The sequence below is a fragment of the Photinus pyralis genome, unplaced genomic scaffold (assembly GCF_008802855.1).
Source record: "Photinus pyralis isolate 1611_PpyrPB1 unplaced genomic scaffold, Ppyr1.3 Ppyr1.4_LG10, whole genome shotgun sequence".
Taxonomy (NCBI): Eukaryota; Metazoa; Arthropoda; class Insecta; order Coleoptera; family Lampyridae; genus Photinus; species Photinus pyralis.
This window is the reverse complement of record NW_022170250.1, coordinates 16,977,159-17,001,595: the sequence shown is the minus strand read 5'-3', so window position 1 is coordinate 17,001,595 and position 24,437 is coordinate 16,977,159. Positions and strand designations below refer to the sequence as shown.

Here is a 24,437-nt window from a genome sequence, read left to right as displayed (position 1 = left end):
GGACACTTCCGGAAAATCACAAACATCTCGGTAAACGAGGTCTCCATGGCTTCTTTTCCTATAACTCTTGAGTATTCTCATGATGATTTTCTGGAAATGGTAATAAAGCCCACTTGGTGTGCTGAGGGATATGTCATACCCCCCGGTAACACTTTCCCCCACAAAACGTTCATCCCTCAGGATGGGCAGATGACAAATGGCAATAAAGACAACAAGTTTATAGGGGCGCACAGGCAATGTAACACTTAATTACGACTTAAGCGAATTTGTGCACATATCCCAGGTGCTGTATTGACTTTTGGATATTTTTCAAACGCGCAAAACGGCACATAATTGAAGCTGAAGTGACGTAGTTTATAGGTGCTACCAGGTGTCCTGTCCATGCGACCCATAGACAGAGATAAAACTGCGTTTGGAACGTATACCTTCATCCGGATGCCGTTCGGCTTCAAAAATGCACCGGCACCTGATGAGATCGTTTCAGGGCGACGTATTTTTGCTTGTCCATTCAGACCACTCGATCGTAATATATGGGCGACTGTTGAATCTCATTTGGAAGATCTGAGGAAGGTCTTCGATCGACTAAATGTGTGACGAGAACCAGTGGAGTACATTTGGGCACGTGATAATACCACAGGGAATTTGTGCAAACGCTGGAAAGGCGAAAGGTCTTAAGTTTTATGCAAACTTGGTCCTGGTTCAAGCGATTGATTACATATTTTGCAAAGATATCGACACCACTCACTAAACTAAGTACGAAAAAGCGATTATACGAGGAAATTAGCCATTAATGAGATTAATTCGGTTCCAATATGATAATTACCGTAAATTATAATAATCAACTCCATCAGCCATAAACGGTCATTTTCCATACTTAATTGCCTGCTTAAATTTTCATGGCGATTAAATTGTAACTGTCGACTTTTAAACGCGAGTAATTTACAACAAGCCGCCCGCCTGAACGCGACCATGGCCGACGAGAAATTGCTGAGTCTCGCCTTTCGCATTTTGGGAATTGTCGGACTAAGCCCGTTTAAGCAAAACACCTTCGCTAAAATACGAGCGGGTGTTGGTGGCGCGATGTGCTTTTGCCTGTGCGTTTTGACGTTAATTGAGTTCCCACGACAGACGGACGGAGTGAGAGCATTCCGGTATATGGTTGAACCCACTGTTGGAAGTTACCAGGTTGGTAAAAATTTCGCCGGCAAATTAAGGCAACGGTTTTTTTAGAGCATTATTAAGGCCCTTTCGTTGGTCGTTGCGCAAAAGAGATTACTGTCGCTTGCAGCAAAGGTGGGCAAATTCAAAAATGTCACACAAGCTGACCATAAATTACGAAGCGAGGGAATTCACAAAAGGATTGGAAAGTTGATAAGACTTTACATCATGTCGTTCTGCACAACCGGGGCAGGAGCATTCATCCTGGCGTTGTGGGCGCAAGACAGGGTTCTTCCGTGTCCCGTTTACTACTTCGAAAGTTGGAGAGGGTCGCCGGAATATGAAATTGCCGTCTTTTTGGAGTTGCTATGGTATTGCTGTGTTATATTAACGATTGCAGGGTGGGACATTATGTTTTACTCATTCGCCACTTACATTTACTGTGAGCTGGAGGCGGTAAAGCACGAGTTCCGGAATATGAAGGCAGAAGATCTTGAAAATGGGTTAGAGGCAACTGTTCGACATCACCAGATGGTTTTGAGGTACGCTTTCTTTAAAAAAAAACCCAAATAAGTTTGAGTTTCAGCTGCATACCGGACCTAAACTCGCTGTGCTCGGTGGTGTTTTTGAACCAGTGCTTATCCCTAGCGGTCGCCATCTGCGCCCCCATGTTTATGCTAGCAGCGGAAACATGGAGTATTAGTTTGCTACTGCAAGAACTCTCAATGCTGGTAGCGGTATCGGGTCAACTATTTTGCGCCTGTCTCGCCGGATCTCTGCTAACAGACCAGGTGGGGGAAATACCTTTTGAGTATATCGTGCATTGCAATCTGTTACAGAGCGAATCCCTCGCGACGGAAGTATTCCACGCGTCCTCGTTTTGGCTGGGCGCTCCCATTGGAGTGCAAAAACAGATCGTGGTGATCATGCAGAGATCGCAAAAACGCGATAGTCTCTCACTGGGCGGATTCGGTGAGCTAAACCTTCACGTCTTCACGCAAGTGAGTATCGCAGCTTTTGGCCAGAGACCGAGTTGTAGGTACCTTTTGTAGATAATGAAGCTCAGCCTTTCCTTTCTAAACGTGATTTTGGCGCTCAAGACAGGAGCGCGATAAAGCGACAACGATGGAAGATCAATCGTGAAGGCAAACTCACCCTAGCAAGGCAACAATTGCACCAAATTACACGAATAGTAGAAAATTTCCCCTTTGTTTTAATCCACAGGAGCATATTATATTGTAAACTTATCAATAAACGAATATTGCAACAATTCCAACAGCGCCGTGAGAGGGACAGATACTGAGGCATTATTTTCTTAAATTGCTGAATGGCAGATTAATATTCTATTAGCAAGTTGTGACCCCACCATTAGTAAGATCTTCGCGGAGGGTACCACATTCCCTTTGTCGGTACTCTACGAAAAAAACGATGCAGGTTTACAAGATCTTTCCGACTATACCAATTTGAAAACAATCGGATCCAAACTATAGAAGAAAATGGGAAAACACTGAAAAATCGCCACGATAGTATAACACTCGGTGATGGCGCCCAGATGTCGCTGATCCCAGATCATAAAGCCCCGTCTCTAAAGTTGTTAATTACACGGCCCCGGTAGGTACACTGCTCCTCTTTCGACAAGCGTTCTTCTACGGGCTCGCATTTGCCGCCAGCCAGCCAACCAGTCGGCCGAAGTGAGATTAAAAGCTACCTTTTTGCAAATAAATTTGCAAAAATGCGATAAAAAAGGAGAGTTTGGACTCTTTATAGCAACACTAATTGCAAATAGGAACTAAATAGATGTTATCATATGTTACTACCCATGAAAGATAGAAAAAAAAGTAAAAGCACCTAAACTTGGTATCTTTTAAATGCAACACACTGTATATCTTAACGTAAATTTTTTGGATTCCTTTTCCCGATTGCATTTTTATAACTATAGTCATGAAAATCTTAAAAACCTTACTTTTTACTGTTTATAAATAGATAGGCCATGGATTCGTGGATATTTTGTTTTGTTTATTGTATCCATGGTAACCAAGGCAGCCGATAACAATCAATAAATGACTGACGGTAGAAAGTATGATATCATATAATATAATATATATAAACAAATATAGAATGTGATACTTCAATGTATTCAGGAAAAAGAACACAAAAAAAAATGAATTTCAAATACTTTTGGAACTTTAGAACTGATAGATACTGCTTGCTACACGGTGCCCAATGAGGATATAGTGTGATATAAGTAAACATTGCCCCCATTAGAATCCATTGTAAAACAGCAAAAAGGGGGTTTTATTTAAAAAATAGTTTTTGCATTTTCTACTACTGGACTCTGTGTACCGGGTGACCCAATAAGACTGTCCCTCGGCCATATGTCGGGAATCGTTCGTCGTATGACTTAGGAGTAAAAAAAATTATTGGGTAAATCGGTCGTGGAGAATCGCTGGAAAATATTTTTAAGTTCTAAAAATGACCACCAGAGGGCGTAACTGCTAGCTTAAATTTTAAAATTGCATTTTCTTTAAATTTCACATAATAAACTAAACATTTTTTTTTTCATATTTTTAAAGAGAACCAGTTTATCTATCATTTTCGTAAAAAAAACTTAGCTATTTCAAAAACAAAGATGGTGTGGGGCGTTCAATTGTTTTTGCAATACGTGCTCTTAACCGTTTGATCGATTGTAACAAATTTGGTATCGTTGAAAAGAGCATTCCTTGGGCAATGAGAATCAACATACAGTTAATTTAGTTGAATCCTTCTCCGCCAGGGGGCTAGTTGACACTATGACCCAAAATCCTAAAAAAATCAAATCGAATGATATAACTTTTTCTTTATGAAGAGGAGCCAAATAACATCCAAAGAGGCCAGTGACAACCGTTTTTCAAATTCCGGTTCCTAACCTCAAATATTGGGAAAATGAGATTAATTAAATTATATCTTAAATTTGCTTTTTACGTATTTCCGGTAATTGTCGATGGCACGAAAGAAAAGCCCCCTACACTTTTAGGTAGGCCTTGAAAAATTAAAACAAATGAAACACGATGCATTATAAAATAACAGCCATAATTTGTAAATCATTCTGCTGTGTTTACATTCAGAAAATGCAGTTTTTTGAATTTGTAATCTTTTCTAAAATGTCGATTTAACCAATGAAGCATTTAATATGCTAGCGATATATTTTGAGTATTTTCAAAATGCGACCATCGCTGCCCGCATCTTCTATTTGCGTCATCCGAATCGACCACGAACCATCGCCGCCAGCATATTAAATGCTTCCTGGTTAGAAATCGGCATTTTAGAAAAGATTACAAATTCAAAAAACTGCACTTTGAGAATGTAAACACAGCAGAATAATTTACAAATTATGGCTGTTATTATTTTATAATGCATCGTGTTTCATTTGTTTAATTTTCCAAGGCGTACCTAAAAGTGTAGGGTTCTTTTCCAAACAATCTTTCGCGCCATCGCCAAATACCGGAAATACATCAAATAAGATATAATTTAAGCATTTTTATTAATTAATTAATTAATTAATCTCATTTTCCCAATATTTGAGGTTAGGAACGATATTTTGAAAAACGGTTTTCACTGCCCTCTTTGTATCTTATTTGGCTACTTTTTCATAAAGAAAAAGTCATATCATTCCATTTGATTTTTTAAATTTTTTTAGGATTTTGGATCATAGTGTCAAAACTAGCCCCATGGCGGAGAAGGATTCAACTATAATTTAGGTTGATTCTTGTTGCTCTTTTCAACTATACCAAATTTGTTGCAATCGGTCAAACGGTTAAGAAGTTATTATTGGTTATTGCAAAAACAATTGAACGTCCCATGCCATCTTCGTTTTTGAAATAACTGAGTTTTTGTTTTTACGAAAATGATAGATAAACTGGTTCTCTTTAAAAATGTGAAAAAAATTTTTTAGTTTATTATGCGAAATTTAAAGAAAATGCAATTTTAAAATTGAAGATAGCAGTTACGCCCTCTGGTGGTCATTTTTAGAACTTGAAAATATTTTCCAGCGGTTCTTCATGACCGATTTACCCAATAATTTTTGTTACCCCTAAGTGATACGATGCACGATTCTCGAGATATGGCCGAGGAACAGTCATATTGGGTCACCCGGTACACTCTGAACAACTTTTTTGGACAGTTTCTACAGGTAAGGCTCTATTTAACCAAACCCTGAAATTAGATCTACTTCGTGTTCTTTATAAAAGACAAAGTACCTGATTTTGAAGAAATATATTTTCGGGGGAATTCCAAGAAACCTGAATAATTCAAAAACCCCTCGATTTAAGTTTATGGTCTCCTATATCAAATACCAAAATAAATAAAAAATAGGCGATAGGGAATTCAAAATCTTCACCAGCTCCTAAAATATAGGGCGGCAAACCTTGATCGCGCCCCACGCTACGCCACTGATCTTACGTTACTTTTTAGGCAGATGGCAACTGGCAATAAAGACAACAAGTTTATAGGGGCAATGTGGCACTTCATTACGACTTAAGCGAATTTGCACACTCATCTCAGGCTGTATTGACTTTTGGAAATTTTTCAAAAGCCAAAACGGCGCATATTTGACCCTGAAATGACGTAGTTTATAGGAAAATTCAAGGCGCTACCAGGTGTCCGTGCGACCCACAGACTAAGATAAAACTGCATTTCGACCGTATACCTTCATCCGCATGCCGTTCGGCTTAAAAAATGCACCGGCTAAACACTCCAACGCCTGATGGATCGTTTCAAGGCGGAAAAAGGTGACGTCATTCAGACGACCTGATCGTAGTATAGACTGTTGAATCTTATTTGGAAGATCTGAGGAAGGCCTTGGCGAGCGGCAATCTTTTCCAATTCCTCAGCTTCTCCTTTCAGGCAGGCTTACGGTATAGATCATCTTCCTGCGATAGGACTGCGTCTTCGGTTTGTGCTTCTTCAATTTCCCTTATCATAATCTCGTCTTAGATATCGTCCCAGAGCTGGGGAATCCCCGTTAAAATTCCAACATTTTGTTGGAACGTTCCTCATCCAGTTCGGCCCGTGTGTTCTGGATTATTCGCTGTGTAAGGAAGGCTGGATAGTGAAGGTATATCTGGGTAACTTCGCCATTCAGGTCGATTAGGCGTGCATTTGTTCCCATCGCTGTCCCACCATTGGACATTAAAATCGTTACCCCTCGGCTTGCCTCTGTTTGGGATGTTGTCTCGTTCGGACTTACCGGAGCTGCCGTTAAGAGGGCGAAGAGTGGGCGCTTTTAGAATTTTTGGGTTTCTTTATTTCTATACTTGCTATTTTGGGCACTTGAACTCACTTCAAAATGTGCTTTAAATGCCAATTATACACGCGCATTTTTTGTTATACCTACAATTGATTATACGTAATTCCATGATTGCTATGGAAATGTCACGTTTGCGTATAAAAATCATCGTCTTGGTAAATGAAATAAGATTTCGGTTGAAGAATATAATACACCGTCCATTCAGTGGTTTGTTGCAGAAGCAAAAAAAATTGGTACCTGCAAAATGCAAAAGCCGATCACCAAGAATATGAAAAGTTGTTGACGCGGATGAGTAGGAAGCATCTTTAAAAGTCTTAAATGCATCGTTAATGCTGGCATATATGAAGGAATGTCAACGGTATTGGGTTTGGGAGAGAGATATAAAGCAGATGCAAGAGAAAGTAGTAAAGGAGGAGGAGGTGTAAAAAAGGAGTCATTTGGTGCCAAAGAGAGATGCGGATTGTAACTCGCAAGGCGATTCAAAGCCGCAAAGAAGGACCTAAAACCTAACAAGTATAAATTGTGCACAGCATTTTTTAAAACCGAAATAGCTTGGTAGATGGTTGCGTTATATTTATGGATGTTTTCTTTATTATTAGATGATTAATAGGGAGACTTCACCAATGGATATGTCTCGTCCAGGCAATTCATTTTGCCTTTGTGGGTACTTTCCTCCGACAAGGCGTTTTCGAGTTATTCGCTGGCAAAGTTTATATTTCTTCCAGACCTCCCAATCGTCCTTTGTGAGTACCATCCTCCGACAATCTGTTCTTGAGGAATTATTTATATCCGATCACGATAAGGAGTCGAGGAGGAGGATATGTTTGGTAGAAATTAATTCCTTTCGTTGAGACTTAGAGTACCGTGAAAGATAAAATTCGAACCCCCCCCCCCATCCCGGGGATTTTGGTAATTTCTACCCCCTCCCTTCTCCATCACCACTAAAGGCATGCGTATGCAAATTCTGAGACCAGTTGGTTGTCGCATATAAAAGTTATGATAACAGCTTCTCGGGAAACAATTAATGGGAGGGTGGGGGAGGCGGACAGATGGATCTTGACGATTAAACTGCGCATGCGCAGGCTGCGCAATGTCAGCTTTTTTATTTATTAATATCTTTTGTTGAAATTTTTGCCACAGACACTTCTAGTGAAGGCAAACATATCGCATGTAGTCAAAATTGAAAACTACAAATGTCATTACTCATTAGCAAAAGCAAGCACATCGTACCGGGTGACCAAATAAGACTGTTCCTCGGCCATATCTCGAGAACCGTTCGTCATATGAGTTATTAAATTATTGGGTAAATCGGTCATGAACCTGCCATCTTAAATTTTAAAATTGCATTTTTTTTAAATTTCGCATAATAAACTAAAAAATTTTTTTCACATTTTTAAAGAGAACCAGTTTATCTATCATTTTCGTAAAAACCAAAAACTCAGTTATTTCAAAAACAAAGATGGCGTGGGGCGTTCAATTGTTTTTGCAATAACCGTTTGACCGATTGTAACAAATTTGGTATCGTTGAAAAGAGCATTCCTTGGACAATGAGAATCAACATACAGTTAATTTAGTTGAATCCTTCTCCGCCAGGGGGCTAGTTGACACTATGACCCAAAATCCTAAAAAAATCAAATGGAATGATTTGACTTTTTTTGTATGAAAAAGTAGCCAAATGACATCCAAAGAGGCCCGTTTTTCAAAATCCGGTTCCTAACCTCAAATATGGGGAAAATGAGATTAATTAATTTTTCACTGCTCTCTTTGGATTTTATTTGGCTACCTTTTCATAAAGAAAAAGTCATCATTCCACTTGATTTTTTAAGGATTTTGGATCATAGTGTCAAAACTAGCCCCCTGGTGGAGAAGGATTCAACTAAATTAACTATATTTTGTTGCCCAAGAAATGCTCTTTTCAACAATACCAAATTTGTTACAATCGGTCAAACGGTTAAGAAGTTAGAGCAGGTTATTGCAAAAACAATTGAACGCCCCACGCCATCTTTGTTTTTGAAATAACTGAGTTTTTGTTTTTACGAAAATGATAGATAAACTGGTTCTCTTTAAAAATGTGAAAAAAGAATGTTTAGTTTAGTATGCGAAATTTAAAGAAAATGCAATTTTAAAATTTAAGATGGCAGTTACGCCCTCTGGTGGTCATTTTTAGAACTTGAAAATATTTTCCAGCGATTCTTCATAACTGATTTACCCAATAATTTTTTTGGCACTAAGTCATACGACCAACGGCCGAGGAACAGTCTTATTGGGTCACCCGGTACATACTAAAAATCAAATGCGCGTGCTTAACGTAAAGAGAAAAGTATCTCTCCCTCCCACCGTTTATTAAAGATAATAAGTTTACAATGTAGGCTTCTTTTGATTTAACTAAAAGACAAAATTTGCTACTGTTCGTGCATGGTAGTGTATAGAATTTCAATATGGCCTTGTTTTAGCCTTGCTAGTCGGTGAGGCCGCGTGCCCGATTGATTTTCCACCGTTGTCGCATTACCGCGTTCCTGTCTTGAGCGCCACAATCGCGTTTAGGAAGGAAAGGCTGAGCTTGATCATCTACAAAAGGAACAACTCGCTCTCTGACCAAATACTTCGATACTCACTTGAGTGAAGACGTGAAGATTTAGCTCACCGAATCCGCCCAACGAGAGACTTTCGCGTTTTTGCGATCTTTGCATGACCACCACGATCTGTTTTTGCACTCCAATGGGAGCGCCCAGCCAAAATGAGGACGCGTGGAATACTTCCGTCGCGAGGGATTCGCTCTGTAACAGATTGCAATGCGGGATCTACTCAAAAGGTATTACTCGCACCTGGTCTGTCAGTAGAGATCCGGCGAGACAGGCACAAAAGAGTTGGCCCGATACCGCGCCCAGCATGGTGAGTTCGTGCAGTACCAAACTAATACTCCACTTTTCCTCAGTTAACATAAACATGGGGCCGCAGATGGCGACCGCCAGAGATAGGCACTGATTCAAAAACACCACCGAGCATATCGAGTTTAGGTCCGGTATGCAGCTGAAACTCAAACTTATTTGGTTTTTTTTTTAAAGAAAGCGTACCTCAAAACCATCTGGTGATGTCGAACAGCTGCCTCTAACCCATTTTCAAGATCTTCTGCCTTCATATTCTGGAACTCGTGCTTTAACGCCTCGAGCTCACAGTAAATGTAAGTGACGAATGAGAAAAACATCGTGTCCCACCCTGCAATAGTTAATACTACATAGACATACCATAGTGATTCCAAAAAGACGGCAATTTCATATTCCGGTGACCCTTTCCAAGTTTCGATATAGTAAAGGGGACACGAAAGCCCCCTATCCTGCGTCAACAACGCCACGACGAATGCCCCTGTACCGATTATGCAAAACGACCAGTAGTAAAACCTTATCAACCTTCCAATCCTTTTGTGAATTCCCTCGCTTCCTAATTTATGATCGGCTTGTGTGATATTTTTGAATTTGAGCACCTTTCCTACAAGCGATAATAATGTCTTCTGCCGAGCGACTAACGAAAGGGCCTTGATAAAGGTCTAAGAAAAACATCGTTGGCTTTATCCGCTGGAGAGGGTTCTGGCTAACCTGGTAATTACCAAAAATGGGTTCCATCATGTATCGGAATGCTCTGTCCCCCTCCGTTTGTCGCGGGAATTCAATTAACGCCAAAACCCAAAAGCAAAAGCACAACGCGCCACCAACGCCCGCCCGTATTCTAGCGAAGGTGTTTTGCTGAAACGGGCTCAGTCCGAGAGTTCCCAAAACGCTAAAAGCGTAACTCAGCAATTTCTCATCGGCCATGGTCGCGTTCGTGCGGGCGGCTTGCTGGAAATTACTGGCCCAATTTTTTTTATATAATAATTTACTCGAACATTAATGAATTCAAATGAATCGCCATGAAAATTTAACTAAGCAAACCATTAAGAATACAAATTGACCGTTTGTGGTTGATGGAATTGATTATTTCTTCGTAGTTTTGATATATTATAATTTACTGTAATTACCATATTGGGGAAAAAAATGAAAATTTTAGTAGTTCCTATACCACCCAGCATAGTTCTAGAGTTCTACCATATTCCTCGAAATAAGCAAGAAAATTGACACCGACAATTGGATTCACAAAATGAAATCACAAAATCGCCAACAAGTATTATTAATTTAGAGGTAGGCCTATGTCCACTTTTAAATGACAAAATCTAATATGAAGGACGCCTAATTTTATGCAACCAAAATAACTTTTTAAAACAAATCAAAATCTGCCTGTCATATTAATTGCTTTGGCTTCTGTATTTCTACTTTCGTTCGTGTGCCATGTATTCGACTAAAGATGAAGTCCATATTGTCAATTGGTGGGTCCGTTAACTTGCCCCCCCCCCCACTGAGAGATTTGATAGTCGTATTATTTTGAAATGAATGCGCTCATATGCGCCACCGATAATAACTCTTGCGCCATTATCGTTTTTTAGAAATCCGAAAAAACATTTGGGGGGGCCAAGTGAACGTAGCCCCCCCCAGTACGTATTTTGTCCCTTGTAACTAGGTCACCTGATACATTTGGTTATGCGCTCAATTGCGCCACTTGAATTAAAGCTAGCGCCATTACGGTTAAGCCGTGACAAATTTTCAAAAAGTGGGGGGGCCAACTTAACGTTTTTAAAAGTTACTTTTTTTTAACATCTTTTCATACGAAATTGTACTCAGGTATGCACTGAAATGCGCCGTAAAAAGATATCTTTGCGCCATTATTGTTTTTTGGATATCCTTAAATATATTTGGGGGGGCCAAGTGAACGGAATCCCCCATAACGCATTTTGCTACCGGTATTTGTGCCACTTGATACATCTGGTTATGAGCTCAATTGCGCCACATGAATTAAAGCTAGCGCCATTACGGTTAAGCCATAAAAAAATTTTAAAAAGTGGAGGGTCTAACTTAGCGTTTTCAAAAGTTATTTCCGGAAGTGCGTCCATTTTGAAAATATTTTACATCGATTCGGCCTTCGGAGTAACTCCTAAATACAAATTTTTAAAAACCTACCTATTTTACTTTCCCAGAATCGTTTAACTAACGTTAAGTTAGCCCCCCCCCCCCACTTTTTAAAATTTTTTATGGCTTAACCGTAATGGCGCTAGCTTTAATTCAAGTGGCTCAATTGAGCGGATGACCAAAAAACAATAATGGCGCAAAGATATCTTTTTACGGCGCATTTCAGCGCATACCTGAGAGTACAATTTCGTATGAAAAGATGTTAAAAAAAAGTAACTTTTAAAAACGTTAAGTTGGCCCCCCCACTTTTTGAAAATTTGTCACGGCTTAACCGTAATGGCGCTAGCTTTAATTCAAGTGGCGCAATTGAGCGCATAACCAAATGTATCAGGTGACCTAGTTACAAGGGACAAAATACGTACTGGGGGGGCTACGTTCACTTGGCCCCCCCCCAAATGTTTTTTCGGATTTCTAAAAAACGATAATGGCGCAAGAGTTATTATCGGTGGCGCATATGAGCGCATTCATTTCAAAATAATACGACTATCAAATCTGTCAGTGGGGGGGGGGGGGGGGGGGCCAAGTTAACGGACCTTCAATTGGTATAGTACCGGTAACAGTTTAACTGTGCTGTTCACTTTAAAATCAGTGGTTGTTTAAATGCGATGCCCATAAGACACCGTAAACAACCCTCAGAACATTTTAATTTTTGTGGAAGAGAATCCCATAAGAAACTTAAGGGAAATAGGGGCCGAATCTTCATCATAACCTAAACTACTCTACTGTCACTTTTAAAAGTACCTACCTATCAACCAACCTATCTAAAAAGCTAGGCTCTTGACAGAAAGATATGAATTCTTTTAAAGGGAAAAAGTAAAAGAACATAAAATTTATCACACCGTTTGCCTTGTTTGGAATGCAATGTAGTGCAATTGTAAAATCCTGAATGTGAGCGCATGAGTTATTTGGATTGCATAAAATTAGGCGTCCTTCAGAAGAGATTTTGTCATTTAAAAGTAGACATACGAAACCCCTATGTTATTTATTTTATTATTACATTATTATATTAATATTATTATAAAATGAAAGACTTAGAGATTGAGATATAGGTTACTCACTAATCGTGACCCCTTAAAATTGTATTTAAATTCCCCTACTAAAATACCTTTGAAATTGTTACTCCCAATAGCTTCAGTAGTAAATCTATTCGCACAATTAGTAATTAGCGCCCTTAATTTTAGTGCCTTGTAATACCATGGGTAGGTTTAAGTAAAAAAAACTTCACGAAAACTGATTTTAATAGTGAAACATTCCCCCGTCCATATTCTCGCGAAGCAACCTCTGATAATCTTCCTTTATTAAATCGGACCCCTTCTCCCCCACCATGACCCAGCCGCGCTAACGTGCGCCGATATCGTGGTAGGTATAACGCTGGTGTCGATCACTCTTAACCGCTTCACACCGTATACTCGCAGTCTGGGGTCGACCACCGCCTCAGGGTCCGACGACGGTCCCATTTTGCATGTCATTATCTGATGGTGTGAAACGCCGTCGTTAGGTGCCGAATTGCGCACTCCCAGTAGGCGTCGCCGTCGTACTGGTGCATTTCGCACCCAGGCACGACGGCTTTGACCTGCTTCGCTCCGTACCGTTGCAAGGCGGGGGACCGCATGATCCTTTGGCTTTCGCGTACTGCCGCAACGAATTCTTTGACGTCTTCGTTGTTGGGGTCGGTGAGGTAGTTGCCGTAAAATCGCGGCGGGTCGAGGGGCTTTGTCGACCTCAGCCTCATGTGTCCGTGGGATTTCGGGTGCAGGTTCACTGGAAGGATGGTGTACGCGTACTTGGTCTCCAGAGGTTGCCAAATGGGATAGTACCATGCATCGGCTACTCTAAACATTCTTCGGTAAATCGTGCCGAAGTCCGTGTGTAGACCACCGCCGATGAAGATGAGTTCCATGTCTGGGTAATCCTCGGAGTAGGAGGTGACGTTGGTTTTGAAGTACGCCAAAGCTTCAACTCCTCCAAGTGACGTCATAGGACCCCTCCCGAAGAGTAGGAACTCGAAGAGGCTCCTTAGGGAGAAGGTGTTCCAGAAGAATGAGACGATCGGCTTGTTTACTGTGAACATCAGTCCCAGGAAGGCGAGGTGGTCGTACAGATTTTTTCCAACAGGAAGGTCTTGCACGAGCGGTATTCCCAATTCCAGTAAATGGTCTCGGGGGCCGATACCGGACAGCATCAATATTTGAGGCGAGTGGAAGGTACCAGCGCTGAGTATCACCTCAATGGTGGCGTTCACGACGAACTTTCGATTCGAGTGGAGGTACTCGACTCCGTATGCTCTCTTCGTGCCGGGCTCGATGAGTACTTTGGTCACGTGACTGTTGAGCCGAATGTGCAAGTTCGATCTGGTTCGTGCGGGACGAATAAACGCCTTTTCCGCACTGCACCGTCGACATCCACGCAACGCGCCTTGTACGTACGACACTCCTAATTGATTTCTCCCATTGTAATCCACGTAAGGGTAGCCGGCCTCCTGGCAAGCCTTCACGAATGCGTGCACAGATTCGGTTCTGTAAGGCACGTCGGAGACTGTTAGCAAACCACCGTGGCTACGGTACTCTTCGTCGGCAATCTTCACCGTGGAGTCCTCCGATTTGCGAAAATATGGTAACACCTCGTCGTACGACCAGCCCGGGTTGCCCAAATTGGCCCACCGATTGTAGTCCGCTTTGTTTCCGCGGATGTGAACCATGTAATTAATAACCGTGCTTCCCCCCAGGACCCTTCCTCGTGGGTATCCAACGATTCCATCGACCAAACCTGAAACGCAACCACGGATTTGCTTGGTTACGCATTTACATCGAACCGGAACCGGAATTTTATTCTACGGTTTAGGTTCGTAACAATTCCGGTTTGGTACACACCTAAACCGGAATTTTCCTGTTTTTCCATGAGGTAATTCCAGTTTTGCCGAGTAAACTGCACAACGGACGAGGTCACCGGCTTTTCCGCTTGGGCCAACGGCGCACCGCCCGATTCCAATAGGAGAACCTTAACGTTAGGATCTTCGGAGAGGCGATTGGCAACGACCGCGCCTCCAGAACCGGACCCGGCCACAATGTAGCTGTAAGCCCCTGCAAAATTGATTTCAGCCGTATTTATTTCGCATGCTGTTTATGGACTCACCGTCCGGTCGCACCTCGTCTTCGACCGTGAGCAGAATACAAAGGGCGATGGTGATGTAATTCATCTTGCACACGTTTTCGTCACCTTTTGCAATCGTATATACGACGCACTCAAAACGTGTACTACGGGCTCATTTGCAATGGAAAGTCCCCTCGCCCTCCTGATTCAGTTTTTTAATTGTAAATTGATAAACACGAGATGAACCGGTTCACTTGCGTGAATTGAGTAATCACGTTTCTTGCTCTTACAACTGACGGATATGGTCATTGCTTGCTCGTCACGGGCTCACCGCCAACTGAGGTCAGGTACCTCGTTAGCATTTCAATTAAAAGAATGTCCATAAATTTACGGCCCTGTCACTTTCATTCACCTAATTTGAAGAAGCGTATTTTTTTGGAGTAGCATTCTTTTTGCAAAGTAGCACTAACGTATCGTAATAGAAACATACCTTTATCTATTTAATGAATCTATTTTCCTATTGCTTCTGTCACGTATATTTAATTACGTGATTTATTAACATAAAATTAATTATGAATGATCACCTGAATTAATACTATTAACGTTATTTATCAATTCGACATCGATGTTAAGACTGAGACTAAACACAATTCAATTTGGTTATATAGAGAAACCTGGGACTCCTTGGTGCAACATTCTACCATAACACCTCGACACCTTTATAATTTTGTCAAAAGAGGAAAACGTGGTCACTATGGTATATGCTGAGTGCGGTTGCACTTGGTGCTTCTTGGGGCCGCTAGCTTACGATCTTATGTAACACAACCCGTATGTCATAGCATATGGATTCTACAGGCCACATTCTATAAGAAAATTTTTTTTTCCGGGTCGATCTGAGACATTTTCTTTTTCGGGGCTCAAAAAAAGGCAGTGTATAACCTTCCTTTTTTACCAAAACTCGACTGCACCAAAATTTCTCGGGAAAACACTTTTTCTTATTAATTTTGGTGCGTAGAATCCAAAACAATTCGTACTTTTTCGATCAGACTTCTCAATCAAAAGTTATGGACTAGAAACCAATTTCGAAAGAAAATTCAAAGGGCTGTAACTTTTGAACTAGTAGCCCAATCTTGGAACTGTTTGAAATTATGGATTCTACAGGCCACATTCTATAAGAAAATTTTTTTTCCGGGTCGATCTGAGACAATTTTTTTTCGGGGCTCAAAAAAAGGCAGTGTATAACCTTCCTTTTTTACCAAAAATCGACTGCACCAAAATTTCTCGGGAAAACACTTTTTCTTATTAATTTTGGTGCGTAGAATCCAAAACAATTCGTACTTTTTCGATCAGACTTCTCAATCAAAAGTTATAGGACTAGAAACCAATTTCGAAAGAAAATTCAAAGGGCTGTAACTTTTGAACTAGTAGCCCAATCTTGGAACTGTTTGAAATTATGGATTCTACAGGCCACATTCTATAAGAAAATTTTTTTCCGGGTCGATCTGAGACAATTTTTTTTTCGGGGCTCAAAAAAAGGCAGTGTATAACCTTCCTTTTTTACCAAAAATCGACTACACCAAAATTTCTCGGGAAAACACTTTTTCTTATTAATTTTGGTGCGTAGAATCCAAAACAATTCGTACTTTTTCGATCAGACTTCTCAATCAAAAGTTATAGACTAGAAACCAATTTCGAAAGAAAATTCAAAGGGCTGTAACTTTTGAACTAGTAGCCCAATCTTGGAACTGTTTGAAATTATGGATTCTACAGGCCACATTCTATAAGAAAATTTTTTTCCGGGTCGATCTGAGACAATTTTTTTTTCGGGGCTCAAAAAAAGGCAGTGTATAACCTTCCTTTTTTACCAAAAATCGACTACACCAAAATTTCTCGGGAAAACACTTTTTCTTATTAATTTGGGTGCGTAGAATCCAAAACAATTCGTAATTTTTCGATCAGACTTCTCAATCAAAAGTTATAGACTAGAAACCAATTTCGAAAGAAAATTCAAAGGGCTGTAACCTTTGAACTAGTAGCCCAATCTTGGAACTGTTTGAAATTATGGATTCTACAGGCCACATTCTATAAGAAAATTTTTTTCCGGGTCAATCTGAGACAATTTTTTCTTCGGGGCTCAAAAAAAGGCAGTGTATAACCTTCCTTTTTTACAAAAATCGACTGCACCAAAATTTCTCGGGAAAACACTTTTTCTTATTAATTTTGGTGCGTAGAATCCAAAACAATTCGTACTTTTTCGATCAGACTTCTCAATCAAAAGTTATAGACTAGAAACCAATTTCGAAAGAAAATTCAAAGGGCTGTAACTTTTGAACTAGTAGCCCAATCTTGGAACTGTTTGAAATTATGGATTCTACAGGCCACATTCTATAAGAAAATTTTTTTTCCGGGTCGATCTGAGACAATTTTTTTTTCGGGCCTCAAAAAAAGGCAGTGTATAACCTTCCTTTTTTACCAAAAATCGACTACACCAAAATTTCTCGGGAAAACACTTTTTCTTATTAATTTTGGTGCGTAGAATCCAAAACAATTCGTACTTTTTCGATCAGACTTCTCAATCAAAAGTTATAGACTAGAAACCAATTTCGAAAAAAAATTCAAAAGGGCTGTAACTTTTGAACTAGTAGCCCAATCTTGGAGCTGTTTGAAATTATGGATTCTACAGGCCACATTCTATAAGAAAAATTTTTTTCCCGGTCGATATGAGACAATTTTTTCTTGCGGGCCTCAAAAAAAAAGCAGCGTATAACCTTCCTTTTTTACCAAAAATCGACTACACCAAAATTTCTCGGGAAAACACTTTTTCTTATTAATTTTGGTGCGTAGAATCCAAAACAATTCGTACTTTTTCGATCAGACTTCTCAATCAAAAGTTATAGACTAGAAACCAATTTCGAAAGAAAATTCAAAGGGCTGTAACTTTTGAACTAGTAGCCCAATCTTGGAACTGTTTGAAATTATGGATTCTACAGGCCACATTCTATAAGAAAATTTTTTTCCGGATCGATCTGAGACAATTTTTTTTCGGGGCTCAAAAAAGGGCAGTGTATAACCTTCCTTTTTTACCAAAAATCGACTGCACCAAAATTTCTCGGGAAAACACTTTTTCTTATTAATTTTGGTGCGTAGAATCCAAAACAATTCGTACTTTTTCGATTAGACTTCTCAATCAAAAGTTATAGACTAGAAACCAATTTCGAAAAAAAATTCAAAGGGCTGTAACTTTTGAACTAGTAGCCCAATCTTGGAACTGTTTGAAATTATGGATTCTACAGGCCACATTCTATAAGAAAATTTTTTTTCCGGGTCGATCTGAGACAATTTTTTTTTCGGGGCTCAAAAAAAGGCAGTGTATAACCTTCCTTATTTACCAAAAATCGACTGCACCAAAATTTCTCGGGAAAACACTTTTTCTTATTAATTTTGGTGCGTAGAATCCAAAACAATTCGTACTTTTTCGATCAGACTTCTCAATAAAAAGTTATGGACTAGAAACCAATTTCGAAAGAAAATTCAAAGGGCTGTAACTTTTGAACTAGTAGCCCAATCTTGAAACTGTTTGAAATTATGGATTCTACAGGCCACATTCTAAAGGAAAATTTTTTCCGGGTCGATCTGAGACCATTTTTTTTTAGGGCCTCAAAGGTTATAACCTTCCTTTTTTACCAAAAATCGACTGCACCAAAATTTCTCGGGAAAACACTTTTTCTTATTAATTTTGGTGCGTAGAATCCAAAACTATTCGTACTTTTTCGATCAGACCTCTCAATCAAAAGTTATAGACTAGAAACCAATTTCGAAAAAAAATTCAAAGGGCTGTAACTTTTGAACTAGTAGCCCAATCTTGGAACTGTTTGAAATTATGGATTCTACAGGCCACATTCTATAAGAAAAATTTTTTCCGGGTCGATCTGAGACAATTTTTTTTCGGGGCTCAAAAAAAGGCAGTGTATAACCTTCCTTTTTTACCAAAAATCGACTGCACCAAAATTTCTCGGGAAAACACTTTTTCTTATTAATTTTGGTGCGTAGAATCCAAAACAATTCGTACTTTTTCGATCAGACTTCTCAATCAAAAGTTATAGACTAGAAACCAATTTCGAAAGAAAATTCAAAGGGCTGTAACTTTTGAACTAGTAGCCCAATCTTGGAACTGTTTGAAATTATGGATTCTACAGGCCACATTCTATAAGAAAATTTTTTTCCGGGTCGATCTGAGACAATTTTTTTTTCGGGGCTCAAAAAAAGGCAGTGTATAACCTTCCTTTTTTACCAAAAATCGACTGCACCAAAATTTCTCGGGAAAACACTTTTTCTTATTAATTTTGGTGCGTAGAATCCAAAACAATTCGTACTTTTTCGATCAGACTTCTCAATCAAAAGTTATGGACTAGAAACAAATTTCGAAAGAAAATTCAAAGGGCTGTAACTTTTGAACTAGTAGCCCAATCTTGGAACTGTTTGAAATTATGGATTCTACAGGCCACATAGTCTAGTAACTTTGTTCCTGTAAAACTAGTAGCCCAATCTTGGAACTGTTTGAAATTATGGATTCTACAGGCCACATAGTCTAGTAACTTTGTTCCTGAAAATGGAGGGTACCAAGCGTCAAATCCGGTAGTTCTGATTTTTTGTGGGATTGGAACTGTTGTTAACCCAATTCAAGTTTTCGACCTCGAGCGGCGAACGCAACATAGTCAAATATACTAAAAACCGAGGAGTTTTCGTTTTCTTTTCAGAAATCCGGCGTAGGACTACCTGGTGCACACAGGGTGCGAGGAAAAATCGATTTCGGGATGAAACCCACGTTCCCTAGCAGCTTCAGAATCAAAAGCCAGCCGCTGATCATGAAGAAGCTCACTTCATTGTTACCGGTCCATTCATCCCCGAACTTAGCATTCAAGGGCCGCTTAGCCGACCTCACTACAACATTTCTGGCCCAATCAACATGATAATTGGGTACTTGCTGGAACCTCGTTAAATGAAGGCAAACAATATCGTACTTTAGTGGTAGCGTTGAAAAGACGAAGGTGAAATAAAAGATCTTGAGTAGGTTTTTTAAAGGAACTATTGATCTACATGTATCTAATATAGCATAACAGTGAATATCTGATTTTTTTTAAGTAAGAAAGCATGCAATAGTTTTAAGACTAAGGCCAACGAGTCTAAAACGAGTGCAACATAAACTCTTAACAGATGTCGCTCGCGTGCTAAAAGTATAGAGTGAGGCGAAATCGGCAAAAATTGATCAGTTTAATTACAAAATCAAATTCCGTGTTAGTAGACGAACCTCATTGTGATTTACCAGCATCCATTGCCAAAATTGCATTGGCGATGGAGAAACTGAGCTTGAGGATCTAAAAGTGAAGAGCGTTATTGCTTGACCCTTTGGGAAAGGAGCAATAATTACATCTGTAAACAGGAAGATATTTATATCGCCCATTCCAGCCATTGAAAGACCTTCGAACTTTTGAGATCTCTGTATGATTATCACGATCTGTTTTTTAATTGTAATGGGGGCCTCCAACCAAAAGGGCGCGTGGAAAACTGCCATGCCAACTGATTCACTCTGGAAAGTCATTTTGAAAAAGACGCCGTCGTCGAGATCATTCAGCATACCTGATCGGTAAGTATGGTTCCTGCACAGCTTGCACAAAACAGTTGCGCTGAGGCTCCGATTAAGATCAACGTCTGCTCCACTTGAAGAGGAATGTTATGCCTAAGAAAAAGTGGTTCATCTTTTACGTTTGCGTAACGTTCCCTGATGTGCAAACTTACTCTGCCGCTGCGAGTACATACATTGACGCACAAATGGCACCAACAAGCGTAATAAATTGGTTTAGCATCGTTATAGAGCACGCCGAATTGAGGTCAGGTATACAGCTTAAAGACGATGGGCTTATATTGTGATCAAACCACCTCAACTCACCTCAAAACGAACTCATGTCGGCGGACAACTTCGGCAAACTTGACCTGCAGGTCACCCTCATCGTTTACCTTCAAACTTTGGAATTCGTGCTTCACCACCTCCAACTCGCAGTAAATGTACGCGACAAAAGAGTAAACTAATAAGTCCCATCCTGGAATTGCAAACGCCAAAATCCCAACACCAAAGCACTCCAAGAAGTAGACGATTTCGTACATCGGCGTCTCGTACACATTTGCAAAGTCGTAAATCGGAAACGGCAGGGTCCTCTTTTCTTTCACCATCAAAGGTCTCGAGCAAAACACCACTAAAGCAAGACAGTAAAATCTGAAATAAAGCTTGGCGACTTTTATGACTTTCTTCCGAATTTCCCTCAAATCTTTGCCTAGTTTTCCTTCCAGTTTTCCAATATCTTGGAATTCAGAAACTTTGGATATGAGCTTGCGCAGTTTTTTCCGACCGAAGTATAAAGTAATGATTTTTACAAAGACCTAAGAAATCGCCTAAAGTTGTCCGCCAACGACGCTGTTACCCACCTGGTATGTACCTATTATGCTTTCCGCGCCGTCGTGGAACGCTTGCACCTTATCCGGGTTCCATAAAAATTGTAGTGTCGCCATGGTTATAACGCACACCCCGAAACTAATTATGGAATAAAATTTTCTTCTGGACAGAGTAATTGGCACATGCGGATCGAGGCCAATAACTCCCAACAGCTGCAAGCCGAAAGTTAGCATGTCCGGCTGGGACGGTGTCGCGGTCACCCTCATGGTTACATTGGAACTGTTGGGGTAATAATGTCCGTTTATGCCGTCTGTAGCCGGATAATTAAAAGGAGCCGCCTTTTGTTTTTTTATTCACGCTGGCTTATAATTTGAATGCGATTGAACAAAATGTATTCTACCGCTTCGTATTACATACAGAGACACGTTCGAGGGACGCCCATTACGTATTAACTGAGTGACCCACAAACTCCCACAGCATTCACTACAAAGGCAAATTAAAAATTCACTCTACCTCCACATGCAAGCGACTGAAGCCTTTGGATTGTCGATTTTTACATTCTGTCACTTATTTAGATGGATGCCTACCATGCATTTTTGTGCACTATCTCTACACCTACCCGAAAGGCGCGAACCGAACCGCAACGAATTCAAACGACTCTCCATCTTTTGGGCCAGATTTTAATAATAAAAATAATGTATCGGCTTTGTATGCCACGTTCCCGATAAGTGTGAAGCCGCGAGGAGAGCATATGCTCACATCTTTTTCGTTTACTGGGTCCCTTTTCACTTCGGTCTAACGAGCGAGCGCATAAACGAGAGTATTCAGGACCCATTAACCACGAAACATATTAGGAAATAGACAGTGGTTCACAGAACCAAGTTAAAGGCTCTATGGGTCCCACTGGTAGCATAATAATAATGGGCTTGGTTCAGCCTAGGTCTACTTTTCACAAAACCAACATTTAAGGCACCATTTGATCTTACTGTCAGCCGTAGTAGCCCCATCTGTTGCATTTATTCATATCAGGCCACGTGCAGATTTATATAGGATCATAGCTACTTGCAAACATATATCTCCGATTCAATTAATTAGTAGTAATTGAAAAGAATTTACCTTGTAGTGAATTATTCCTACAGTGGATGCTTCTAACTGCACATTTCTACATTTTTTCCCTATAAACAGGTATGCTTGACTACCTCCCGAACGCTTTCTTTACAAATTCAATATCCATTCCTTAAGATCAACATAAACAATCAAGCTAGCTAGAAACGTAAATTGTTCGTTATGGCTTTAGTCTCATAATCGAATTCTGTTTATGCCCCACGTCATAAATTATTAGTTTATGTGTTTAAAATCGTAAGCTGGAGATTCTGTTTTGTAAAAAAAAAACTGGTAAAGGCAAGTTACGCATAACGAGGGTCTAACATAAAATAATGGACGTGATTCGCATTCGTTATTTCTATTTAAAATTCGAGTTAAAGTTAAAGATTCTTACTGCTCAATTACTAATTAACAAGTACAAATCTATGTGAATCACTTCGCTCTGTGAGAAGGAACCACGAGAAGAAACGAAATACGAAAACGTTCAGCGACTACGCGATATGGACCAGCTTCCACGACATGTTCCACAAAGTGGTGCATTCCAACATGAGATTAACTGACGTTGAAAAAGAATCTAAGAGGTGATGCCAGCATCTGCCGATATATGAAGTCAATTACAAAGAAGCGTGGAAGATGCTAACAAACCGGTAGCAGAATAAGCGTCTACACATTCAATAAGAAATTTTTGTTTCCGGGTTGATCTGAGACAATTTTTTTTTCGGGGATCAAAAAAGCAGTGTATAACCTTCCTTTTTTACCAAAAATCGACTGCACCAAAATTTCTCTGGAAAACACTTTTTCTTATTAATTTTGGTGGGTAGAATCCAAAACAATTCGTACTTTTGCGATCGGACTTCTCAATCAAAAATTATGGACTAGAGACCAATTTCGAAAGAAAATTCATAGGGCTGTAACTTTTGAACTAGTAGCCCAATCTTGGAACTGTTTGAAATTATGGATTCTACAGGCCACATTCTATAAGAAAATTTTTTTTTCCGAGTCGATCTGAGACAATTTTTTTTTCGAGGCTCAAAAAAGGCAGTGTATAACCTTCCTTTTTTACCAAAAATCGACTGCACCAAAATTTCTCGGGAAAACACTTTTTCTTATTAATTTTGGTGCGTAGAATCCCAAACAATTCGTACTTTTTCGATCGGACTTCTCAATCAAAAGTTATAGACTAGAAACCAATGTCCAGAGAAAATTCAAAGGGCTGTAACTTTTGAACTAGTAGCACAATCTTGGAACTATTTGAAATTATGGATTCTACAGGCCACATTCTATAAGAAATTTTTTTTCCCGGGTCGATCTGAGACAATTTTTTTTCGAGGCTCAAAAAAGGCAGTGTATAACATTCCTTTTTTACCAAAAATCGACTGCACCAAAATTTCTCTGGAAAACACTTTTTCTTATTAATTTTGGTGGGTAGAATCCAAAACAATTCGTACTTTTGCGATCGGACTTCTCAATCAAAAGTTATGGACTAGAAACCAATTTCGAAAGAAAATTCAAAGGGCTGTAACTTTTGAACTAGTAGCCCAATCTGGGAACAGTTTGAAATTATGGATTCTACAGGCCACATTCTATAAGAAATTTTTTTCTCCGGGTCGATCTGAGACAATTTTTTTTCGGGGCTCAAAAAAAGGCAGTGTATAATAACCTTCCTTTTTTACCAAAAATCGACTGCACCAAAATTTCTCGGGAAAACACTTTTTCTTATCAATTTTGGTGCGTAGAATCCAAAACAATTCGTACTTTTTCGATCGGACTTCTCAATCAAAAGTTATGGACTAGAAACCAATTTCGAAAGAAAATTCAAAAGGCTGTCACTTTTGACCTAGTAGCCCAATCTTGGAACTGTTTAAAATTATGGATTCTACAGGCCACATTCTATAAGAAAATTCTTTTCCGGGTCGATCTGAGACAATTTTTTTTCGGGGGCTCAAAAAAGGCACTGTATAACCTTCCTTTTTTACCAAAAATCGACTGCACCAAAATTTCTCAGGAAAACACTTTTTCTTATTAATTTTGGTGCGTATATCATAGCTATTTACAAATATTATATCTCCAATTCAAGTAATTAGTGCTAATTGAAAAGAATTTACCTTGTAGTGAATTATTCCTATGGTGGATGCACATTTCTACATATTTCCCTTCTGGGTATGCTTGACTACCTCGGGTATGTTGACTACCTCCCGAACGCTTTCTTTACAGATTAAATATCCATTCCTCAAGACCAACATAAACAATCAAGCTAGCTAAAAACGTAAATTGTTCGTTATTGCTTTAATCTCATAAC

The 24,437-nt window shown here is 39.6% G+C and overlaps 3 protein-coding genes across 4 annotated transcripts in view; all 3 read right to left on the bottom strand.

Moving 5' to 3' along the window:
• The window catches only part of LOC116161139 (glucose dehydrogenase [FAD, quinone]-like), a 397,381-nt gene extending 382,246 nt beyond the window's left edge, over positions 1-15,135 (bottom strand). Inside the window, exons 1-8 of one of the 2 annotated variants that reach the window (XM_031474375.1) lie at positions 14,629-15,129; positions 14,367-14,576; positions 13,058-14,262; positions 12,555-12,564; positions 9,517-9,658; positions 9,268-9,472; positions 9,058-9,219; positions 8,768-9,010 (exon numbers count right to left, since the gene is read on the bottom strand). In XM_031474375.1, coding sequence (XP_031330235.1) covers positions 8,948-9,010; positions 9,058-9,219; positions 9,268-9,472; positions 9,517-9,658; positions 12,555-12,564; positions 13,058-14,262; positions 14,367-14,576; positions 14,629-14,692 — 2,061 coding nt within the window. In that variant the 5' untranslated portion in view covers positions 14,693-15,129 and the 3' untranslated portion in view covers positions 8,768-8,947. Of the gene's footprint in view, positions 1-8,767; positions 9,011-9,057; positions 9,220-9,267; positions 9,473-9,516; positions 9,659-12,554; positions 12,565-13,057; positions 14,263-14,366; positions 14,577-14,628 lie in introns of those variants that run through there. The other variant, XM_031474377.1, reaches the window with a different exon arrangement.
• The window catches only part of LOC116161157 (flotillin-2), a 376,423-nt gene that overhangs the window by 312,281 nt on the left and 39,705 nt on the right, over positions 1-24,437 (bottom strand). The gene's annotated exons all lie outside the window — the stretch shown is intronic.
• LOC116161161 (odorant receptor 82a-like) lies at positions 19,762-21,327 on the bottom strand. The gene is made up of 6 exons (XM_031474405.1): positions 20,534-21,327; positions 20,383-20,487; positions 20,224-20,323; positions 20,015-20,173; positions 19,866-19,961; positions 19,762-19,814 (listed from the first exon to the last, which is right to left on the bottom strand). The coding sequence occupies exons 1-5, from the start codon at positions 20,812-20,814 to the stop codon at positions 19,896-19,898; spliced, it is 711 nt and encodes a 236-aa protein (XP_031330265.1). The 5' UTR covers positions 20,815-21,327; the 3' UTR covers positions 19,762-19,814; positions 19,866-19,895.